This window comes from Crocodylus porosus, unplaced genomic scaffold (genome assembly GCF_001723895.1).
Source record: "Crocodylus porosus isolate Cpor-Errol unplaced genomic scaffold, CroPor_comp1, whole genome shotgun sequence".
Taxonomy (NCBI): Eukaryota; Metazoa; Chordata; order Crocodylia; family Crocodylidae; genus Crocodylus; species Crocodylus porosus.
In genome coordinates, this window is record NW_017728906.1 from 5,333,055 (window position 1) to 5,353,456 (window position 20,402).

The following is a 20,402-nucleotide window of genomic DNA, read 5'->3' on the forward strand; positions in this document are numbered from 1 at the left end:
GGGGGCTGGACTCGATGATCTCCCAAGGTCCCTTCCAGCCCTAATGTCTATGAAATCTATCATTCTGATTTGACTAAAAATTAGTGCTCAGTGAATTCTGAAAATCAGCCCCTTTTAGAGTTTCAAAGCCTGTAAATTCTAAAAGGCAAGCAATTAGAGAATGTAATATTTAAATATTTACTTAAATAATAAGTAAATAAGTTAACTTGTTAGAGGACACCTAAGCAACAACCAATGTCTTAAGTTCCCACTCCTTTGTGATGTCTATAATGTACATCACATATGACACTACTCTTTCAAGATGGTGTGAATTCTTGCTTGTGGTGCTGAAAGAAGACTGATACAGCAGTGGTGGATCCATCTGACTACTGGATACGGTGCTGTTGTTATCTCTGTAGTACCTCTGTACTCTCTGCAGTTGCTTAAGGCCTCCTGAAGTTTTTGTTCTATAGAAATTAGAAGTGGGAAGATCTACACCCCACCTGCAATAGCATTGCTATGTTACTGCCTCTATCTCCAATGGAAGGGCAATAGCAAGGCCAATGGAAAAAACAAGGAAAGTTACCTTTCAGTGGCTTTCTGCTAAGTGGAGCTTCCTGTCCCTTGAACTGAAATCATTTTTGAGGTGTTTACAAACATTACTTTTATCTACTGTAAGCAGTGATATGTTCCTTTTACTTTAAGTCAGCTTTGTCAATATAAAACCCAACATTTTCTTCAGTTTAGTTATTACGCTACTTAAATGCTAACTGATATATAACAATTGGGGAAAATATTATGTGAATTGGCTTATGAATGTCAGGGTTCTTTACCAATTTTTATGTACATGTGCACTTAGCTGTCCAGGGGGACAATTCTCACTTTCCCAAGACAACAGAAATGCAGGTATTGTGTGTAGTCAAATATAAGATGACCCTGCAATTACTAGTGCCCACATATATAGAAACTGTATAATTTGTTATACTTTTCCAGGTACAGAATCTAATTATTGGGGGGTTGCCTTGAATTTGTCCACCTCCAACTGCTACAGCAGGAAAAATAAATCTGGGAGGTCAGGTAGCCCCCTTGTCTTCTGCATCCCGTTCCTTCCCTGCCCGCCCTCCCCCCATCAGACCCTGCTCTCCCTGAGCACATGGTGGAAGTGAGGAGCAAATCTGAAAACACTGACTGAAATATGCATATAAGCAAATTACTACGGGTGCCCAAAAAACTTGGTTCATCTGGAATAGATACATTTGAATTTCTATGAAACAGCTACAAGTTTTAGTTCAGGTACCCCATAAACATACTTTTAAGTAGCACTTTTGTACCTATCTGTATACAGTGCAAACTATGCATGATACAAGTCAAAGCCAAAAGGCTCATAATTTACTGTACTGTTCATTGGGCTGGGCTCCAAAGTCAACAGCATTTCAAGCCATGCTCAGCACTGCACCCCATAACTCAGCGCTGCTCAGTACGTGTGCACATATGCCAGATTACCACCACCACAAAAGGATCCATGTGCTGATTAGCCCCCACTTATGACTGGAACCAGCTGTTCTTGTTGCACATTTCTGGAGGATCCCATAACTCATAAGCAGATGAGATGCAGGGCTACTCTAATCATATGCAACGAGGTAACAGATAGAGGGAATCTGGGTGAATTGTTTGGGGCCCTGTTTGGTGGTGACTGCAGATATTTAAGGCTGGTGAAGAAACAGGAATAATTGGAAATGGACAAGAAAGGCACAGCTCAGCTGTGGGAGTGAAGGGAAGTCAAACTAGTTAATGGCTCACTATTACTCAAAAAAGAGTCAGCTATGAGACTGAGTTTAATGGGAACTGCCATATATCTTAATCAGATGTGCTACACTAATATTTCCATTTGGAAGGTGCCCATCAGTATGTTTGCCTAAGAGGGACCATGTTTTTTATAATCATGTTCAGTGTTAGCTGCATTTAATCAGCTTCAAAGTTGGTTTCCATTACTGAGCACGTGCTGCTTTTGGCAGCAGTTTAATGATGCACAATGTATTTAATGAGGTTTCCTTGTATGCAAATGTAAGACAAGGCACTGTGTTTTTGCTATGCTGATTGCAGGGGGAAGAAACCTTGTCTTATATTTGAGTAAATATGGTAGTTCCCACTGTCTCCAATACAAATCCTTGTGTTCTGAAATAAGGCTACAAGATCTTACAGTTCTTGGTAGACCAGATGGCAACTGTTGACCTTACACTAATGAGAAATTCAGGGCCATTTTGCTCTAAGAGTACAAGCTACTTACCTTTTAAATTGAAGGAAACATCTCCTTTAGCAGAACAAGATGGAAGGTACAAGCAAACAATTCTGATTCTATGCAGAAGTAGGGAATGGTGGATAAACATATACCATACATTGCAGTTCACAACACCCACCTGGAATGATGACTGACATGTTTTGTCTTTTAAGCTTCAGATTTATGATTGTTTTCTTCTAGCTTTTTATTCTCTTCTGTATTTCCAAGGTCTTTGTCTACATGTTTTGATGCTGCCCTATGATGAAAAAATAATATCTTATTTTCATGACTATGCACTTTGCTCCATCAAAACTTTAATATGCTATGCCTCTTTCCAATACAGAAAATGTGCACAATTTAATTACCAGCCTAGTAAAAAAACTTGCATATGGCCATAAATATACTGATGGCATTAGTATTAGTTTATCCATAGAATTTAGCACTGATGTAAGGTTGCATACACACACTCTGCTTTAAAAAGATCCTAAATTATCTGAGCTTAATTGCCATGTACACTTAGTAAGGTTAAACTGGCTGTACACATTTTGCTGACACATTCATTGCATAGGTCTTTGCGTGTTGTATTAAGGAAGTCTTGTTTATGAACAAACTAAACTGAGATTTGTAAGAAAAGCATCCTTACCAATATGGCAGTCTCTGTGTGTGCCCATGTAATAATTGCTTTTTGGAGCTTGTGCCAAAACAGCAGAAGCTCCCTTACTGTGAAGAAGTTAATGAGAACTTATGCCATGCTGGAAAAGCATTCTGGGTACCACCTGGATGCTATTTGTTTCTAGATCTCCGATAGTTATGACTGACAACTTTTGCGTAGGAAAGAGAATGCGTAAATATTTGAGCAGCAGGAGAAAGAGGTACGTCTCGTTTAAATAGCAGGTCATCTTTAATATAAGTAGTGAAGATGAATTAATGAGTTAAGTGCTTAGTGTAGCTTAGCACAATAAAACCACTAAGCCGTTGATTTAATGTGTGAGAGAAGCTTCACTGTCTGCCAAGGTGAAAGATTCCTGCAGTGGTGTGATAACGCTTTAAAGGCCACCACTTTTAAAATGTAAATGGGCAACACATTTGAGTGGGGCAAAGTAAATCCCATGTGTCAAAGCAGCTTATCACATATACATTCTCTGTGGATAATTTTTCCTCTACAGAAAAAGTTATGTCTGTTGTGACAGATTTATGCATGTGCTCACCCTTGCTTCAGGATAAAGAACTAAGGTGACACTGACTTGTAGAATTCAGTGATGACACAAGTTAGCAAGAGTCTGACATGCCACAGACTGACACCATACATCATGTAACCTTTTATACTTTTTATTGTACCTTTATTTTTTATTGGTGGGATGTCTGCATGCTCTTAATGTGTGCAAAGAGGTAGGCAAGCACTGCAAATGTTCTTTAAAGCATCCTAGAGAAGTGCTGTTAGTTAAGTCTTAATTCAGATAATGGGTTAGGGCAACATAGGACAATTTTGGTGTATTATAAATATATTCCAAGTCACGCATGGTTGACATGCCAAGCCCCCTGTGCAAGGCACATGAAACAGCCTGATGCAAAGAAGGTACGGGTCTTTGGGCCCGATTTAAAAAAATGTATATATGTAAAATTCTGAAGTTCTGGGTACGCACAACAGCCTGAAACTTCAAGTATGGCTAGTGGGGAGATCTTTGGTGTGAAAGCCCAGCTAGTACAAAGATCAGTGGCTTTAGTTCATTATCACTGACTTCTGTCATTTAAATAGTTAAGATTGTCACAAAGTTGCTAGTTGCACTATAGTAAGCTCTGTTGTACGGTAAACTTATTTGTTTTCTCATCTGACACCTCAGAAAGGAAATGAGAGATGCACTGCAAGACCATAATACAAGGGAAAAAAAGAATATCCTAACATTGGATAAACTTCTTCTAGCTTAATAAATTTACTGTGGATTAGGGAGATTTAAAAGATATTTTTAAGCCTTACTTATTGGCTAAGATGTATTTTGCCTGTCATCTGAATAACAAGACATGAAATGTCTCCACCATAACAGCTAAGCAGATGATGACAGATAATAACCATTCTGGGGTGTCTCCAGCAAGACTACCGGGCTCGCTTAAAAAGGGCACTAACAGTTGCACGTTAATTAACAAAGTCCAATAAGCAAAATCCTGCTTTAGCCATGGAACATAAGTGAAGCAGAGGAAGCAGGGCTAAACTTTAATTTATAGAAACGTAAGGGTGTATGTCAAATATAACAAATTAAGTCTGAGAATAAGCCACAATAGAAGAGAATTAGGCAAAATTACTGTAACTTCATTCTGTCCCTCGCTGTGTGCAAAGCCTAAGCCAGGCTGGCTTTCATGTTAACACTAGTCAGTTCTGAACCCACTATTACTCTCTGTAGGTTACAGCTGCAGATGCTAAAAATGTACGTTGATAAACGGATCCAACTATTTTGTTTCTTATTGTTCGAGAGTTGTATGTAAGAAACATGTCTAACTATGCTGGATTCTGTTTCTCTCTCCTTTGATATCACAGACATCATCATGAACCTTTCAGGCCCCAAATGTAATTTTTTGTGAAGATGGAGATTTCCGTTTCAGAGCAAGTGAGGAGCTACAGTTCCTGTTATGGCCCAGAGAAGGTAATAAATGCTGGAGGAACTCAGTATGTCTGGAAATCTGGCCATTTATTTTGATACCTAATGCTAAGGATGGAAGCATCACGATGTTAGTTTCTAGTGAATGCAGAAGCTTATGATACCACTACTGTAGGGCTGTTCAGCTTCCTAGCTCCTCGGGGCTGCAGATGCTGCACCAGTTGAGCCACAGCCCACTGGGCTAAGCAGATGCTTCCCCCTGCTCCTCTGCATGCCCATGTGGGTGCCTCCCCACCTCTACCAGACACCCTACCCTGCAATGCACCTTCATGGGCACCCCACCACTACCTTCCCTGGGGCAGAGGCAGGACACAGTAGCCAGAGGAGAGAGGAAGAACCTGAGGAAAAGAAGGTGTTGCAGCCAGAGCAATGAGGGGAATGGTATCTGGGCAGGAGCCCAGGGGCTGTAACTTAAGCCCTCCTGGGGCATCAATTGGACAGTCCTGTACTGCACTGCAGTACTAGGGCTCCCCCAGACACTACCAATGACAGCCACAGCTTTAAATATTAGTGATCCTTGGGCAGGCAATACTCTCAGGCCTATTAAAACACAGAGCTCTTACTGCTACTGAGGCAACCAGCACCTTGACTTTGGTGGAGCTCTGCTCACAAGAGTGGAAAACTCTGGCGCAAGAGCCACAATAATAGAGCCTGAGTTTGTAACCAACTAGTGGCAAGCTGGCAATACACTTAAATCCCCCTATTGGTTCTTCTGGCAGCTAATTGTATTGCACTCACCAGCTTTTGTGGTTGGAGTGCAACTTTTATAACCAGGTCATGACATATCTACAATGCAGAATTCAGTGCTGCTAGTCTGTATTTAGTGTGCTAGAACATCTCAGCCTGAACTAAACTAAAGTACCACTGCTGTAGATGCTCTGGGAAGTATATCCCTACTACAGCAGCTTAACTAGACACCACAAGTTGCTAGAAGTCGCTCTCAAGCCTGTTGGGGTTGGGTAGTATGTTATGTATAGCCATACAAACCTACCTGACACCATCATACGTTGTGGGAAATGGCAGTGGCATCTATTTATCTGAAGTGGACTTGTAACTAAGACCAGGTACTACTACAGCTTTGCTTATAATTTGTTTCAGCTTCCTGTACTTTTCTCCCCTACTCAGATTATGCAGATCCTTGTATGGTTCACTAAAATTTAGACTCCTCATCTGACATCTCACACTTTGCTTCAAGAAAAGTCCTGAGTTTTCTCCAAGAATATACCTGCTTTTGCTCATCCTGTAATCTCTATAAATGACATGCCAGTCTCCCCTTGGATTGGGGTAAGCTCTACCTTCAGCTGTTTTACTTGGATGTCATTCACAGTATGATATTCACTAATGAAAAAACAATATTTCCTTTTTTGTGTGCCCTTGATTTAAACTGTTAAATATAAGAGCTCATTCAGAATGTCTCCCACGGTTTTGACTTCTTTTTACCACCAGACTCAACATTTCATACTGTGTTTTATTTTAACAGGGAAGTTCAAAGTAGTAGGTGTTCCTGTCATCTCAGCTTGCTTGATGAACATGGCAGCAATGAAGAGAAAAGTGCATTTAAGTCTCTCCCTGCACTGAAGCAGGAACCATGAACTTTTATAAACGGCATTGCTTTTGAAAGCCATGTTTAGATTTTTACTCAAACTCATCATTTACTAAAGACTGCACAAAAAAACCAAGAGCCCAGAATAAGAAGCAGCATCTGCACCCTCTTTGACCAACTATTGATGAATGACCAACAGCAGAAAGAAGGGGCTTGCCTGAAGCCAATATTCTAGCATTGAAGAAATGATGACCAGTGGGGAAAAGGCACATGTTGGTACAAATGCACACCAGCATTAATCACGTTCATATGAAAAAAAAGTAAGTAGTTAATATAATGGAAGGTAATCGTGAGCAATGCAGAATCTGCACGTTATGTTACAAATGTTTTCTACATGATATGACTGGTAACTTTGATAACTTTTAAGTGTTGTGGTAAATGTGTGTGAAGTAGCAGCAAAGCCCAGTTTTTGTTGTTCATCATATAACTGGCCTCAGGATTGGCAAGAGACTGCTGAGAGGCTTCAACAATTTAGGGTGCATTTGATCCCCATACAACTTGCTGCAGTAAATCAATTTAATTTTGTTCTAGCTTATCTTCAGATGTGTTCCTTATCAGAGGAGGAGGAGGGGTCCAAGGAGGAAGAGGAAAAGGAGACCAAGTTTAAAAATCAGAAATCTCTGGAAAACATGCTTCCCTAAAATGTAAGTATATGTAGAAGCTACTAACACTTCTTTTTATATGACTAGTTTGCTTAGCTATACAATGAACCCCTTATAAATGAAATGGGTTGCTTAAGATAGTTGTACTTGCAGATGTTGCCTACATAAGGGATGGACTTCCAATTTACTGGGAGCCTGATGTCCTAGGTAACCAGGATTGACGTGGCATGTGACAACTAGCTATTTGGTTGCCTGGCTACATCAAAGAGGAAAATGGCAGTTCTCAACTCTTTGGTCAGAGAGGGATGGTGAGAGATACAGGATAGTGGTAACATGCCTGTTTGATAGGACAGTATATGTTAAATATATGTAGTTAAATATAATACAGCAACAATTGGCTTTTGCACTAAGTGATGAATAATTACAAGTTAATGGATGTGAATATACTCAGTGGCTAGAAGTAATGTTCCTATTACATTAGATGACAAGACTGATCAAGATTTTACAAACCACAACAAAACAAAAAGGTAATTTTCTTTTTCTTGCCTCAAGAAGCTTGGGAAATGCTGGGCTGCTGACTTCTCAGGCTTTGCAGGGATGTCCTTTTGGGGACATAGATTTAGATGAGTAATTGTCTGAGAGTGCATTCAAAAAGTACCCAAATGTTCAAGAGTGGCCTGTGTGGAGATGCAAGGTTATGACTGGACGCACTCGGGGTCAGTAAGGATTCTGAGTGGTTTGTGACATAGCTGCATAGGATTTGTGGTGTATTTGCACTGAAATCTCGCTTTATAATACTGCTTTCTTCTGCTGACTCTTTGCATCCATAAAACAGGAAAGGGAACATGTTATATATTTCAATCACTGATATGTTGTCACCAATTTCTAAAGAAATATATTAAATAGAGACTACCTCAAGTTGCAGCAAGGGAAGTTCAGGTTATATATTAGGAAAAAAACTCTCTCAAGAAGGGTAGTACAGCACTGGAGCAGGTTACCTAGGAGGCTGTGGAATATCCATCCTTGAAGGTTTTGAAGACCCAGCTAGACAAAGCCTTAACTGGGATAATATAGTTGGGGGTTGGTCATGCTTTGAGCAGGGGGTTGGCCTAGATAACCTACAATGTTCCTTCCAACCCTAATTTTTTATGATCCTATGACGCTTTTGCATTGCTCCCAATGAGCTTGTCCTACCACAGACTTAATTTTCCATTTTTCTTGCTCATTTTAGAATAGTCTGTTACTTAACTTTGAAGTAAACTTTAAAAACCAAATACCATAAAGTACAAAAACCTGCCAGAAAGTAAAAATTATACCTCTCCCCCCACTTTGAATATGAGGACTCAGCAAAATGAAACTACGGCTCATTATAAGGGAAGGAAAACAGCAGAGGGAAATATTTTTGATCAAACAAATAATTTTAATTCTCCTTTCCCCTTTTAATATTACATGTTGACGGTGCTTAGATTTTTTTGTAGGGATGCCCTGTTTAGGAAATTCCCCAAGCTGCTCAGTTGTGGCTAACCACAGAGGAGAGCTTTTTACTGACAGACAGACAGGCCTGCAATTGTTCAGCAGGGAGTGAAATTAATCCTAGAATATGTATATTTTAGATGTTATGTGGGGGGAAGGAAGAAAAAATAGGGAAAAACAGACGAGCTATGATACTCTATCTCCATATAGAACTGTCTCTAATCATATGATGTCCCTTGTCAGAACACTTTATGAATGTGACCTTGTAAGTCAGCTAACTCCACTGAATCCCTGACAGGACAGACTTACCCTGCCATCAGACTTACCTTGACTGACCCCAACCTCAGAAGATAAATACTGGATTAGAACTAGACACATGGGCTACTTGCAGGCATGAAAAGAACTCCAAAACCCCCTGGTATTTTAAAGTCAGCATGCTCCTGTGCTGAGCCCAGCACATGCCCAGAAGAGGCAGTATGTTACTTTGACCCCACTCTGCAGCATCTGTTTAGAGCAGGCACTTTAGTGGGGCTTTTTGTCACTTATCTAATAGCCAATTGAATCAGCTATTAGATAAAAGCACCAAAAAGTCCTGCTGAAGTGCCCAATCTATACAGATGCTGCGGATGCCAGGTTGAACTAACGTGCTGCTTCTGGGTAAAGCATGGGTTTGTTTTTTTTTCCTCCCCACCCCACATCACTGCCACACTAACTAGTTAGGGGACCTGCTGAAATCACTTTCCCATCACCATCTTGGTTAAGGTTCTCTTTCTGTACCAATAAAACCACCTAAAATGAGCAGGGCCAATAAGAAAAACCTATACTGTTCCAGAGATGACTAAACATGCAGCTCTAGACAGTGACTCCTTTGTTTTCAAACAATACAAAAAAGTGAATTAAAGCAGATAGTGATGGAAGATCTCAAAGTGCTTTTTAAGAAATTTAATCGAGTCCCTTGCATTCCTGGGCAAGTGGTTGGGAATCCCTAATTTGACTCAGTTTAAATGCCAAGTCCCATTTAAGTGAAATGGAAAAAACAAAACAAAACTTTCACTGACTTTAGTGAAAACAGAATTTGGCCCTAAATGACTTAAACGATCTAAGAAAACTGTCCCCTCTGAAATCTGTGCTGTAGCTGTTTCCCTATCAAGATGTCTATTAATTTCAGATGCAACATACAATTTATCTATGGTGATAACTTGTCTATTCCTGCATATTGTGAATACTTTAGAGACAAAAATAGGTAAGTGCACGTTTTCTTTAAATTAAAAAAAAATGTTATTTTTCCACCGTAAATTCTTACTTTGATTTCTTCACATAAAGCCAGTAGACAATGCCAGCAATCAGAGCAACTAGCAGAAGACCAACAACGATTCCCACTATTAGCTTTGCCTGGTCATTAACCTTTTCTGTATTGTCATCTAAAAACAAAGAAGAAAAGCTCATGAAGTCATTCTACAATCATAGCTGGCAGTAAATGTCAGGTGTAAAAATAACCCCAAACAAGGCTTAGTCAAACGGCCAAACCTATGTAAAATGCATGAAAGTAAATAGGCAAGCTTTAATACTATTAAAGGACAACGTTTCAACAGTCTAATTTTTAGATATTCATAGCCACAGCTATTTTAACTCAAGTCCAGCTGCGAAGGGTTGTGGAAATTATTCAATTACATTAACAATTATTATAAAGTAATAATTATGCTACAGGCAGGGGAGAAGAGGGGGAGTTGTGCTTTATGTAAAAGAGCTGTATGATTACGTAGAGCTCTCGTATAAAGCTGGAGATACGCCTGTTGAAAATCTCTGAGTTAGGGTTAGAGGGGAGAGCAACAAGGGTGGAGTCATGGTGGGTGTCCGCTATAGACCATCAGAGCAGGAGGAGGAGGTGGATGAGGCTCTCTCAAACAGCTAGCAGAAATTTTTGTATCACTGGCCCTAGCTGGGGACAACTTTCTGGTGCATGTGTTGGGGAAGCCAACTAGGCTTGTTCTGCTGCTCACAACAGGGAAGAATTAGTGGGGAATGTAAAATTTGGGCAGCAGTGACCATGTCATGATTGAGTTCGGGATCCTGAGGAAAGGAAGAAAGCAGAGAAGCAGAGAAAGGACCCTGAACTTCAGGCAAGCAGACTTCAACTCACTCAAGGAGGCCAGTCTGAGGGGGAAAGGAGTCCAGGAAAGCTGTATGCACTTTAAAGAAACTCTACTGAGGGCACAAGAATAAGCCATCCTGATGTGCAGAAAGACTAATAAGTATGGCAAAACACCGGCTTTGCTTAACAGGGAACTCTTCAGTGAGTTAAAACACAAAAAGGATGCTTACAAGAAGTGGAAACTTAGACAAATGCCTAGAGAGGAGTAAAAGAGCATAGCTTGGGCATGCCGGGATGAAATCAGGAAGGCCAAAGTGGAACTGAAGTTGCAGCTAGCAAGGTAAGCAAAGGGTAACAAGAAGGGTTTCTACAAGTATGTTAGCAACAAGAGGAAGATCAGGGGAAGTGTGGGTCCCTTACTGAATAGGAGAGGCAACCTAGTGACAAATAATGGCAGAAAAGGGTGAAATACCCAATGCCTTTTCTACCTCAGTCTTCACAAGCAAGGTCAGCTCCTGGACTATGGCACCTGGCAGCACCATTTGCAGGAGGAGGTGAGCGGCCAACAGTGTTGGGGTTAACTTAGAAAAGCTGGATGTGTACAAGTCTATGTGGCTGGACATGACGCACCTGAGGGTACTGAGAGAGTTGGCAGCTGTGATTGCAGAGCTGCTGACCATTATCTTTATCAGCAGCTCTGCAAAACTAAAGGTGATCAGGAGAGGTCCCAGATGTTTAGAACAGGGCAAATAGATAGTGCCCATCTTTAAGAAGAGGTTGGAGGACCTGGGGAACTAAAGACCAGTTGGCCTTACCTCAGGCCCTGGAAAAATCATGCATCAGGTCCTCAATAAATTTGTTTCTAAGTACTTGGAGAAGGTGATTAGGAACAGCACAGATTCACCAAGGGCAAGTCATGCCTGACCAACCTGATTGCCTTCTATGATGAAATGACTGACTGCAGAAGCAGGGAGAGCAGTGAACATGATATACCTTGACTTTCTCAAGTCTTCTGATATGGTGTCCCACAATATTTTTGCAAGCAAGTTAGAGAGGTATGGGTTGGATGAACAGACTGTCTGGTGGATAGAAAACTGGCTGGATCATTAGACTCAGAGGGTAGTTAGTAGTCAATGGCTCTATCTAGTTGGCAGCTAGTCTCCAGTGGAGTGCCCAGGGGTCATTTTTGTTCAATATCAACAACCTGGAAGTTAGGATGGAATGAACCCTTGGCAAGTTTCCAGATGACACCAACTTTGGGGGAGTAGTAGATATGCTGGAGGGTAGGACTAGTATTCAGAAACTTTAACAAATTGGAGGATTGGACTGAAAGAAATCTCACGAAGTTCAGGAAGAAATGCAAAGTTCTTTGCTTACAATGGAACAATCCCATGCATTGGTACAGGCTGGGGAGTGACTTGGCAACACAGCAATTCTGAAGAAAAGGACCTGGGGGTTACAGTGAACATGAGCCAACAGTGGACCCTGGTTGCAAAGAAGGCTAAGGACATACTGGGCTGCATTAGTAGGGGTGTTACCAGAAGATCGAGGAAGTGATTATTCCCCTCTATTCAGCATTGATGAGACCACTTCTGGGAGTGCTATGTTCAGTTTTGGGCCTCTCACTACAGACGGTGTAGATAAGTTGGAACAAGTTCAGTGGAGGACAACAATAATGGTTCAGGGGCAGGGAACATGAGAGAAGAGAAAGAGAGGTAGACTGTTTTCAGTGGTGGCAGATGACAGAACAAGGAGCAACGGTCTCAAGTTGCAGCAAGAGAAATTGAGGTTAGAGATTAGAAAAAACTCTCACACGAAGGAGAGTAAACCTGGAATAGGTTACCCAGAGAGGTTGCAGAGTCTCCATTCTTGGAGGTTTTTATGACCTGGCTAGATAAAGTCTTGGCTGGGATGATATAGTTGGGGATGGTCTTGTTTTGGAGTAGTGGGTTGGACTACTTCTAACCCTAATTTTCTATGGTTTCAGAAAGCTTTAGCTGATACAGTTAAGAAAGTGGGATATGCAATGCTGTACATACATACCACTTTTATCCTCTGCCTCATCCGTTTCTGGAAAATTTACTGAAATGAAAAATTGTAATATAGTTAAAAACAAAAATCCAGTGAGAACTAAAAAGTCACCTTTGCCCTCATAATGTGCTGTGATATTTTTTCAATACAGCAGTCTATTTTACAGCCAGGACAGAAATGTTCATACTTAATACAGCATTAGCAACACAACATAATCAATATCTTACTTTCAGGCAGAAAACTTTATTTTATAGTTTTCAGGCATCATACTAAAGAGTTTGGAGAGACAGAAAGAAGTTCAATATTATAAATACTTTTAACTAAGCATTATGTTACCCCACCAAAAAACATCAGCACTGCCTTCTTATTACTGTAAACAATACTGGATTAGATGCTAGCACCCATGTGTGGATTCTGTTCTGAAACTAACTCACACAGCCATTAATGGCATACCACGAAATTGGCAGCTAAGAAAAGATATCATTTTAGTAATGAGATCTAAAAAATAAATAAAAAATACTTTACATATAATGTATGTACGAGCAAAGAATGACATCATCTAGCCGCTAAGCAAATATATTTTGAAATACAGCAGCAAAAATCTGAATCCATTATTCTGGAGAGGATTCATCTATAAGCATAAGAGGGGAATTTACTCTATATTTTCATTAGATTCCTTGGCCTTTCTGCTAAGACATTCAACAATGGAGCGAGTTTCATAGAAGTTTCATAGACATCAGGGCTGGAAGCAACCTTGGAAGATCATCAAGTCCAGCCCCCTGCCCCAGGGGCAGGAAATCAGCTAGGTTTAAAGGATCCCAAGAAGATAAGTGTCCAAATGTTTCTTAAGAGTCCAGAGTGGATGTACTACCTCTGGAGCCAGTCTATTCTGGGCCTTGGGGACTTGGACAGTGAAGAAGTTTTTTCTTATGTCCAGCCTAAAACGGTCTCAGAGGAGTTTGTGACCATTAGAGCCACTGTAGGCTTTTTTTTTTTTTTTTTAATACAGACACTGCCCCACTGAATTGTACTAAGACTTACGTCACTTCACATCCTCTAGAAACAACCCCCATCTGTTAGTAACTCATTCAATTCACTGTCTCCTAGGTTGGATTTAAAACTGGTATGTCTTCTGCACTAAAAATAAAGTCTCTCACTAACACTACTGCTACACAATCTACATCTTGTACTAGATAGTGGATATTTAATTTAAAGAATGGTATTTAAAACTTCAGGTAAACAGGATCTTGATAGTACTTACTAGCAGACACATTCAGAGAGCTCACAGTTCTTTCTAACTGGTTTTCTGCAATGCAAGTTAATGTAACATTCTCTTCAGGAGCAATTTCAATTCTACTGGAAAATTTTCCATTAACATATTTGGTTTCCTCTGTCTGGAAAGGGAAGAAGGAAAATTAATTAAAAAAATGATTCCATATGACAATAAAAAGTACATCTATCATGGGCCAGGACTGAAATTATTCATAAGAAATACTTTGGCAGTAAATATTTTTAAGATATTCTATTTATAGTTTGGAGAAATGAACTATTTCAAATAACAATGAAAAACTGTCCAGTAGTATATTTGTAATTCAAATAGGATAAGATTTTATTAGCTGCTTATACGAATATTAAACATGAAAAACACTTTGCTCCATCCAAAAATAAGACACACTGGGAATATCTACATATGTGCTTATCTGCACAGTAGACTAATTTGCTACACAGCAAAGTGTCATAGTCTACGTGTGTGACACTATTAGACTGCAGCAAACTAATTTTCACCACTATAAGACAGTACTGTGTTGGGTACTATTTTAAGGCAACAAAAATAACCATGCCTGAATGCATGTGTACACACTAATCAGGTATGTTAATTGCACCCTGTCACACCCTGCCAGCTGGGGTCTAGACCCCCAACTTCTACAAGCCCCTCTGCCAATGTCTGAAGCCAAGGCTGCTCCACCCTGGTGCAAACTGCTACAGTCCGAGATGCACATGAAGATGCTGCATCTGGGAACAGCTGACTCCTTAACAGGTTCACACGTAGGTGCACCCACTATACACTAAATAAGGCCTTACCTCGTGATAATAGATTTTTGCATCGGGCAATTCAGTTTTGTTGTTTCAGTACATATTTTTAAAAAGTAGTTCCCTCATTATATCTGTGTTTGTCCAGACTTGTTTTAAACATCATAAAGCAGTGCTTTTCAAATTTATTTTGGGTCATGCAGCCCTTATAAACTTATCGTGCTGCTTGCTGTACCTGTATGCTTCTACATTTTGGATAGTGTCACTATGACCACACTAACTTCTCTAGCAATCCGAAATATAATATGAAGAGGGTTTTTTTCCTGTTCCTCCTTTTGAATGATCTCTTCCCCCTTTCTTTGCTCTTCCTATCCCTTCTACTTGCATATGCTCTGAAGTCTGCTACATCTGACAGTTTGAGAAATGCTGTCTTAAAGTAGGGCAGACTGTTTCACTTGTTAGGTTATTCTATAGTCAAATACATCACTATTAGAAAGCTCCACCTCATTCCACTGTAATTTTTTATTGTCTTTTTCTATTATTTCCCATTAAACCTCCTTCAGCTACACTAGGCACATCTACACATTTATTCATGCACCTTAGATAATACTTTATTAAGGAAGTGCTAAACTAAATGTACATTAACTAAATGTGCAGTACCTAGAGTTACTGCACAGTAGCACTAGTGCATGGTTATTTAGTGATGCTTACTGCACATTAGCCTATTAAGACTATGCAGTAGGCTATTAGTACAGTTTTTGACATGAGATGCTACTATGCAGTGTTATTAGGCTAATACTCATGAAGTGTCTTGTGTAAACACACTCACTGCCTTTCTTCAGTGTTTACAATTTTCATATTCTTATCTTGTCTAAGGTTATGTCTCCCTTTAAGCTTCATGTGTTTAAATTATACTACTGTTTTGGTTTTATTACAAAAATCACAGATCCAATTAAAATGTTTATATAGCCATCACCTGAATTTACTACTGTTTATTATCATCTTTCAGTTAGTTCTGTGCCCAGAATTGTTATCAGTAATTTAGGGACCATGTCCTGGAGCTTTCTATCTTGAAAGTTGTGAGCTCTGTCCATGTATATAGCCAGCACAGGCTCTTTAATTTCAGTAAGGCTCCAAGGATAGAACAGAACGTAATATTTGGCCAGAACAGATTAACAAAGTCTACTGGAGGGTGTAGTCTGAAAAATGCCATGCAGAGGACATTACTTCTTCCCTCCATGGTTTTTGTGTATGTATACAATTCATTTTGTCCAGTACTCAACTACAAGCTCACTGGTAGCACTATATTTAAGTCTGTCTTAGTTTCAAAGTATCTTTTCTCCAGTTAATTTGTGGACAGTTTTTCCTAGGCTGAGCACTCTTGTCACACGTTTAGCAAGACATCAAAGGTTTTAAGAAATACAGCAAAATGGGAATTTGTAGTTCTTAAGACCCAATACATTCCTTCACTTAAAATGTATATATAGTTCCTAGTCTGAAGTTGCCTAACTTCTTCTTCCAGCCATTGGATCTTCCTTTGTTTGTTAAGTCGGGAGTCATCTTCTGCTATGAATTTTGTACCCTTTTAGGTGTTTAGCTACTTCACCTCTTAACTGTCTTGTGTATAAACTTAATTAAACTGGGCTGCTTTGATATCAATCTGCATGCTTTCTAGACTTCAAAATCACACTGCTTGTGCATCTCTGTATGCCTTAGTCAATAAGAAAGATACTTGCTTGATTTATCACAGCTCCAGTACTGGCAATTGTCCATTGTACCGCAGGTTTGGGGAAACCTTCCACATGGCAGATGATGGTTTTAAATGCTTTATTTACATAAGTTTTCTTTGTCATTTTGACTTGAGGTTTTCCTAAAAGAACAATATTGTATTAACTATACCAATAACGTAACTCTGAAGAGAACAATCCATGATCATAACCATTCACTCCATTACCTTCTACAGTAAGATTGAGTGTTTTTCTTTTCTTTAACCCTTCAACCTCTTGTAATGTAGTTTCACAGATGTAGTTGCCAGCATCTTGATACTGTAGACTTGAAAATGATGGAGTTGTCTGCATTCTGGTATTGTCCTAAGAAAAGAAAGAGGTTAGTCCACATGAATTCCAAATTAGGCCCCCGTCCAATAAGATACAAGAGTGTATGCTTAACACAGAAAATCTACTTATCTTGTGAGTGATAAAATAAGTAGTAGTTTTTCACTTTAATTATGCATGTTTTGCTAGGTTAGGGCCTCCAGATGAATTGTCCCCTAGCAATAAATTAAATTCCTGCCTTTGTTGGACAGTGTGGGTGCACCTAAATGTGAAATTAAGGTAAACTCCAGAGCAGTTTGTGCTGGAGTCAATTGTTTCTGGGTGCAGCATCTACAAGTGCACCCAAACAGCAGCAGTTTGAGTCGGAGTGGAGCAAACCCCCTGGCTGCCATCCACATGTACATTCTAGTGCAGTAAAGAACTCTACCGTAGGACAGTACTGTCCTATGGCAGAGTTCATTAGTATGCTGCATCCTAATACTGGTGCATATGTAAATTGTGATGCTTTACTGTGGAGCTAATAAGATGCACACTGTTATCAGTAACAGCTGTAACAAGTCTGAGAAAAAAAATCTATTTTTCCATTTGTTTTTCTGTTCTTACTGATCCCAATACTGGCCATTCCTCCAACCTGGTAGTCTTATACTTCTGGGATTTCACACACCATGGAGGCAACAGAAGTGTTATTACGTTTACCTATACCAGTTGTTCGCAACCTTTTCAGACTCAAGGCACTCCTCCATAGGCACCTCTCCATAATTTCTGTAAACTGAGTAGCAGCCAATTTCAAAAACTCTTGTTTATACCTCTATGAAGAGAGGCTGTGCAATGGGGGTGGGGGATTGGCCACACACACAGACAAGCCTGAGTCACTGCTTTCCTGCTTCTCTCTTCATACATCACTTACCTTCATGCAGCACCCTTTATAAATGATCTGGCGCCACCTCAGGGTGCTGCAGTGCCCTGATCAAGAATAAATAATCCAATACCAATCAGACACTTAATCACCATGCCCCAATAGCCCAACACACTGTCCTTTTAGCACTTTAATGGTACACAACAAAAAACATGAAGATCCGTAAATTTCCAGAAGTGATTCAAATGGATGCCTAAATGAGCGATGCCCAACCTGAGTAGATTCTTAAAGAAACTTGATTTTAAGAAGCCTAGAATACATTAAGGCAAATTGTTCAAAGGTATCAAGGCAGGGCATGCAAAAAATCACTAGTCTTGCAACAGTATCTAAAAGACTGAATACAGTATGATGGCTCTAGCTTTATACCATTTGCCACCTTTTATTTTAGCAATGCTTGAAACAAATTAATTTAAAAAAAGTAAAAAGAAAACTGTTTATTTTTCTTTCTAAAATGCAAAAGGAGTCTGAAAAAATAATAAGCTAATGCAATGAGTCAGGTCTCAGCAAGAATTGTTATTACTAACCTTTATCCAAAGCACTGTTGCATTTCTACTGGAAGAAATAGTACATGATACTGGCAGAGCCTCTCCTACTTGCTTAGTAACTTCTCCACTAGGAATAAGCTGCAGATCCAAATCTGTGATAAAAAAGATCATTATCAAAAGACACATCTCTGAAGGTTGTCCCCATTAGAGTGTTTTCAGGGAAGAAAAAAAAGACAAAGAAAACTAGACTAATGGTACTTTTGAAACTTAGAATTTATTTTCTTAAAAAAGAATCTACATTGGTTGAGAGGCAAAACAGAAAAACTATTTTAAAGACTATACAAAAAAACCCTGACTTGTCCAGTACAATATAAGCTAACAAAAAAAGTGAAAAGATGACATACCAATAGATCATCTGACAAAACGGTGTTTTACCAGGTTGAGATGCAGGAAGAAGTTAGTGCAGGTATAGAAAACCACGTAGGAAGAAAATGGGTAGAGAGAGGCTTCACCACCTGGTTATAGATACAAGTTCTGGAGGGCAGAAGGAGACCAGAACTTGGTAGATGGTCTTATCTCAGAGGATTTCCACCTCCCATTTAGAAGAAAGCTTGTGGACTGAAAGATTAGTCAGGGTAGAGTCAGAAAGGCACTCTGTTCCAGCCCCATTCCCCAAGTACTTTCTAATTTAAAAAGCATTCCTTATTCATCTACCTTTGTGCAGGCGTCCTTTGCATGATTTCCTTTTCTTCTTTCTTACTGTATTATACGCCCAAAAATATGAAATATTCCAAATTCCAGACCCCAAGCTGCTATCATGTGCTTTTTGCACATTCAGTTGTGTATCAGGAGAATGACAGTGCTGCCCAATTAAACTTCTTTCATCCCCATCCCCTGTCACCTTCCATATGTAATATTAGGGATCACTAAGATACCTAGTCACCTTAAATGTGTGGGGGGAAATGACAAGTGGTTGAAACAGATGTCAGGGATGAATGCACTATTATTTCATTACAATTTTTCCAGCGGCTATTAAAATATCCCACTAGTATAACCAGCAGCTGGAAGGAACCTCCTCTTATTACCATCATTTCCAAGAAAAAAAAAAGAAAACCCTGGAAGGAAATGGTACAGGGAAAATAATATTTAAAATACAGGTTTTTAAATATAGGTTTTGCTCAGGTCATACCCCTATATTACCACTGTGCTATTTGTGAGGGAGGTGGTTAACAAGGGGAGATTTTTGCCCAAATCTTTATATAACCTCAGTTTCTCATAAACATTTGCTTTCTTCTGTATTAAAGACTTTCAAGTGCTACTGCCACCTTCAGGCAAACTGAATTTCAATCTACTTGTCATATTTCATTATCTTTCCAACATTACAGATCACCAAGAAATCTTAGTAAATATAGAAGATGCTCCTTTGTCACCTGCCTGTTGTTTTCCTTCCCAATTGCAAATCCTCAGTGCATTGATATTACAACAGCAGTCATCTTAAAAATACCTGAGATAACACAGGTGACAAAGTAGACAGGAATTCTTTAGCCTTTATTTTCTAGTACTAAAGGGCTTAGAATTGTTTAAGCCCACCAAATCATGACTCGTTTATCCCCTGGCAAGCAATTATGGCCAATTCCCTCAACCTCAAAGTATGAACCCAACTTGACTGCCTGTTTCACAAGGAACAGTATTTTGGTAAAAAGCAGCACAGCATCAAAGGAAGGACAGGGCCCATCTTACAAGAGAACAAATACTACTAACCTTTGTCAGCATCTCTGGGCCTTATTTCTCCTATCAGTGGTGAGCAGAAATCTATCTTTATCAATGGAAGAGAGTTGCCTGATAAGTGTGTTCCCCTCTTCAAAAAAGCATGTCCTCCAAACCCAAAACAGCAAAATTCAGTAAGGGATTTTGAAAGCAAGATGAGTCCCACAAAAGCGAGATGAGTCAGCCAAGGAACTATCATTTCTTTTTTTTCCTTTTTTTTTTTAATCTGAGAGATGGCTAGCTGGTTGTTTCCTTTTTTCTCTGATGTTCTCCAAGTATGAAATAAAGTGGGAGAAAGGCTAAGAATTTTCTCTCAGGGTGATTTTCCTTTGACTTCTACTCAAACCGTTATTTCTTTGAAGCAGGATAACACCTCAGACTTAAGAGATCATAGAAGATCATCCAGGAGGGAATCCTGTCATAGGCATCAGAAGACACAA

At 39.6% G+C, this 20,402-nt stretch overlaps 1 protein-coding gene across 1 annotated transcript in view; it reads right to left on the bottom strand.

Annotated features, from left to right (window-relative positions):
- ALCAM (activated leukocyte cell adhesion molecule) overlaps positions 1 to 20,402 on the bottom strand; it is a 51,707-nt gene that overhangs the window by 8,506 nt on the left and 22,799 nt on the right. Inside the window, exons 8-14 of the mRNA XM_019528627.1 lie at positions 18,235 to 18,347; positions 16,695 to 16,830; positions 16,477 to 16,610; positions 13,971 to 14,103; positions 12,722 to 12,760; positions 9,890 to 10,007; positions 2,397 to 2,513 (exon numbers count right to left, since the gene is read on the bottom strand). Of these exons, the coding sequence (XP_019384172.1) occupies positions 2,426 to 2,513; positions 9,890 to 10,007; positions 12,722 to 12,760; positions 13,971 to 14,103; positions 16,477 to 16,610; positions 16,695 to 16,830; positions 18,235 to 18,347 (761 nt within the window). The 3' untranslated portion in view covers positions 2,397 to 2,425. The remainder of the gene's footprint in view (positions 1 to 2,396; positions 2,514 to 9,889; positions 10,008 to 12,721; positions 12,761 to 13,970; positions 14,104 to 16,476; positions 16,611 to 16,694; positions 16,831 to 18,234; positions 18,348 to 20,402) is intronic.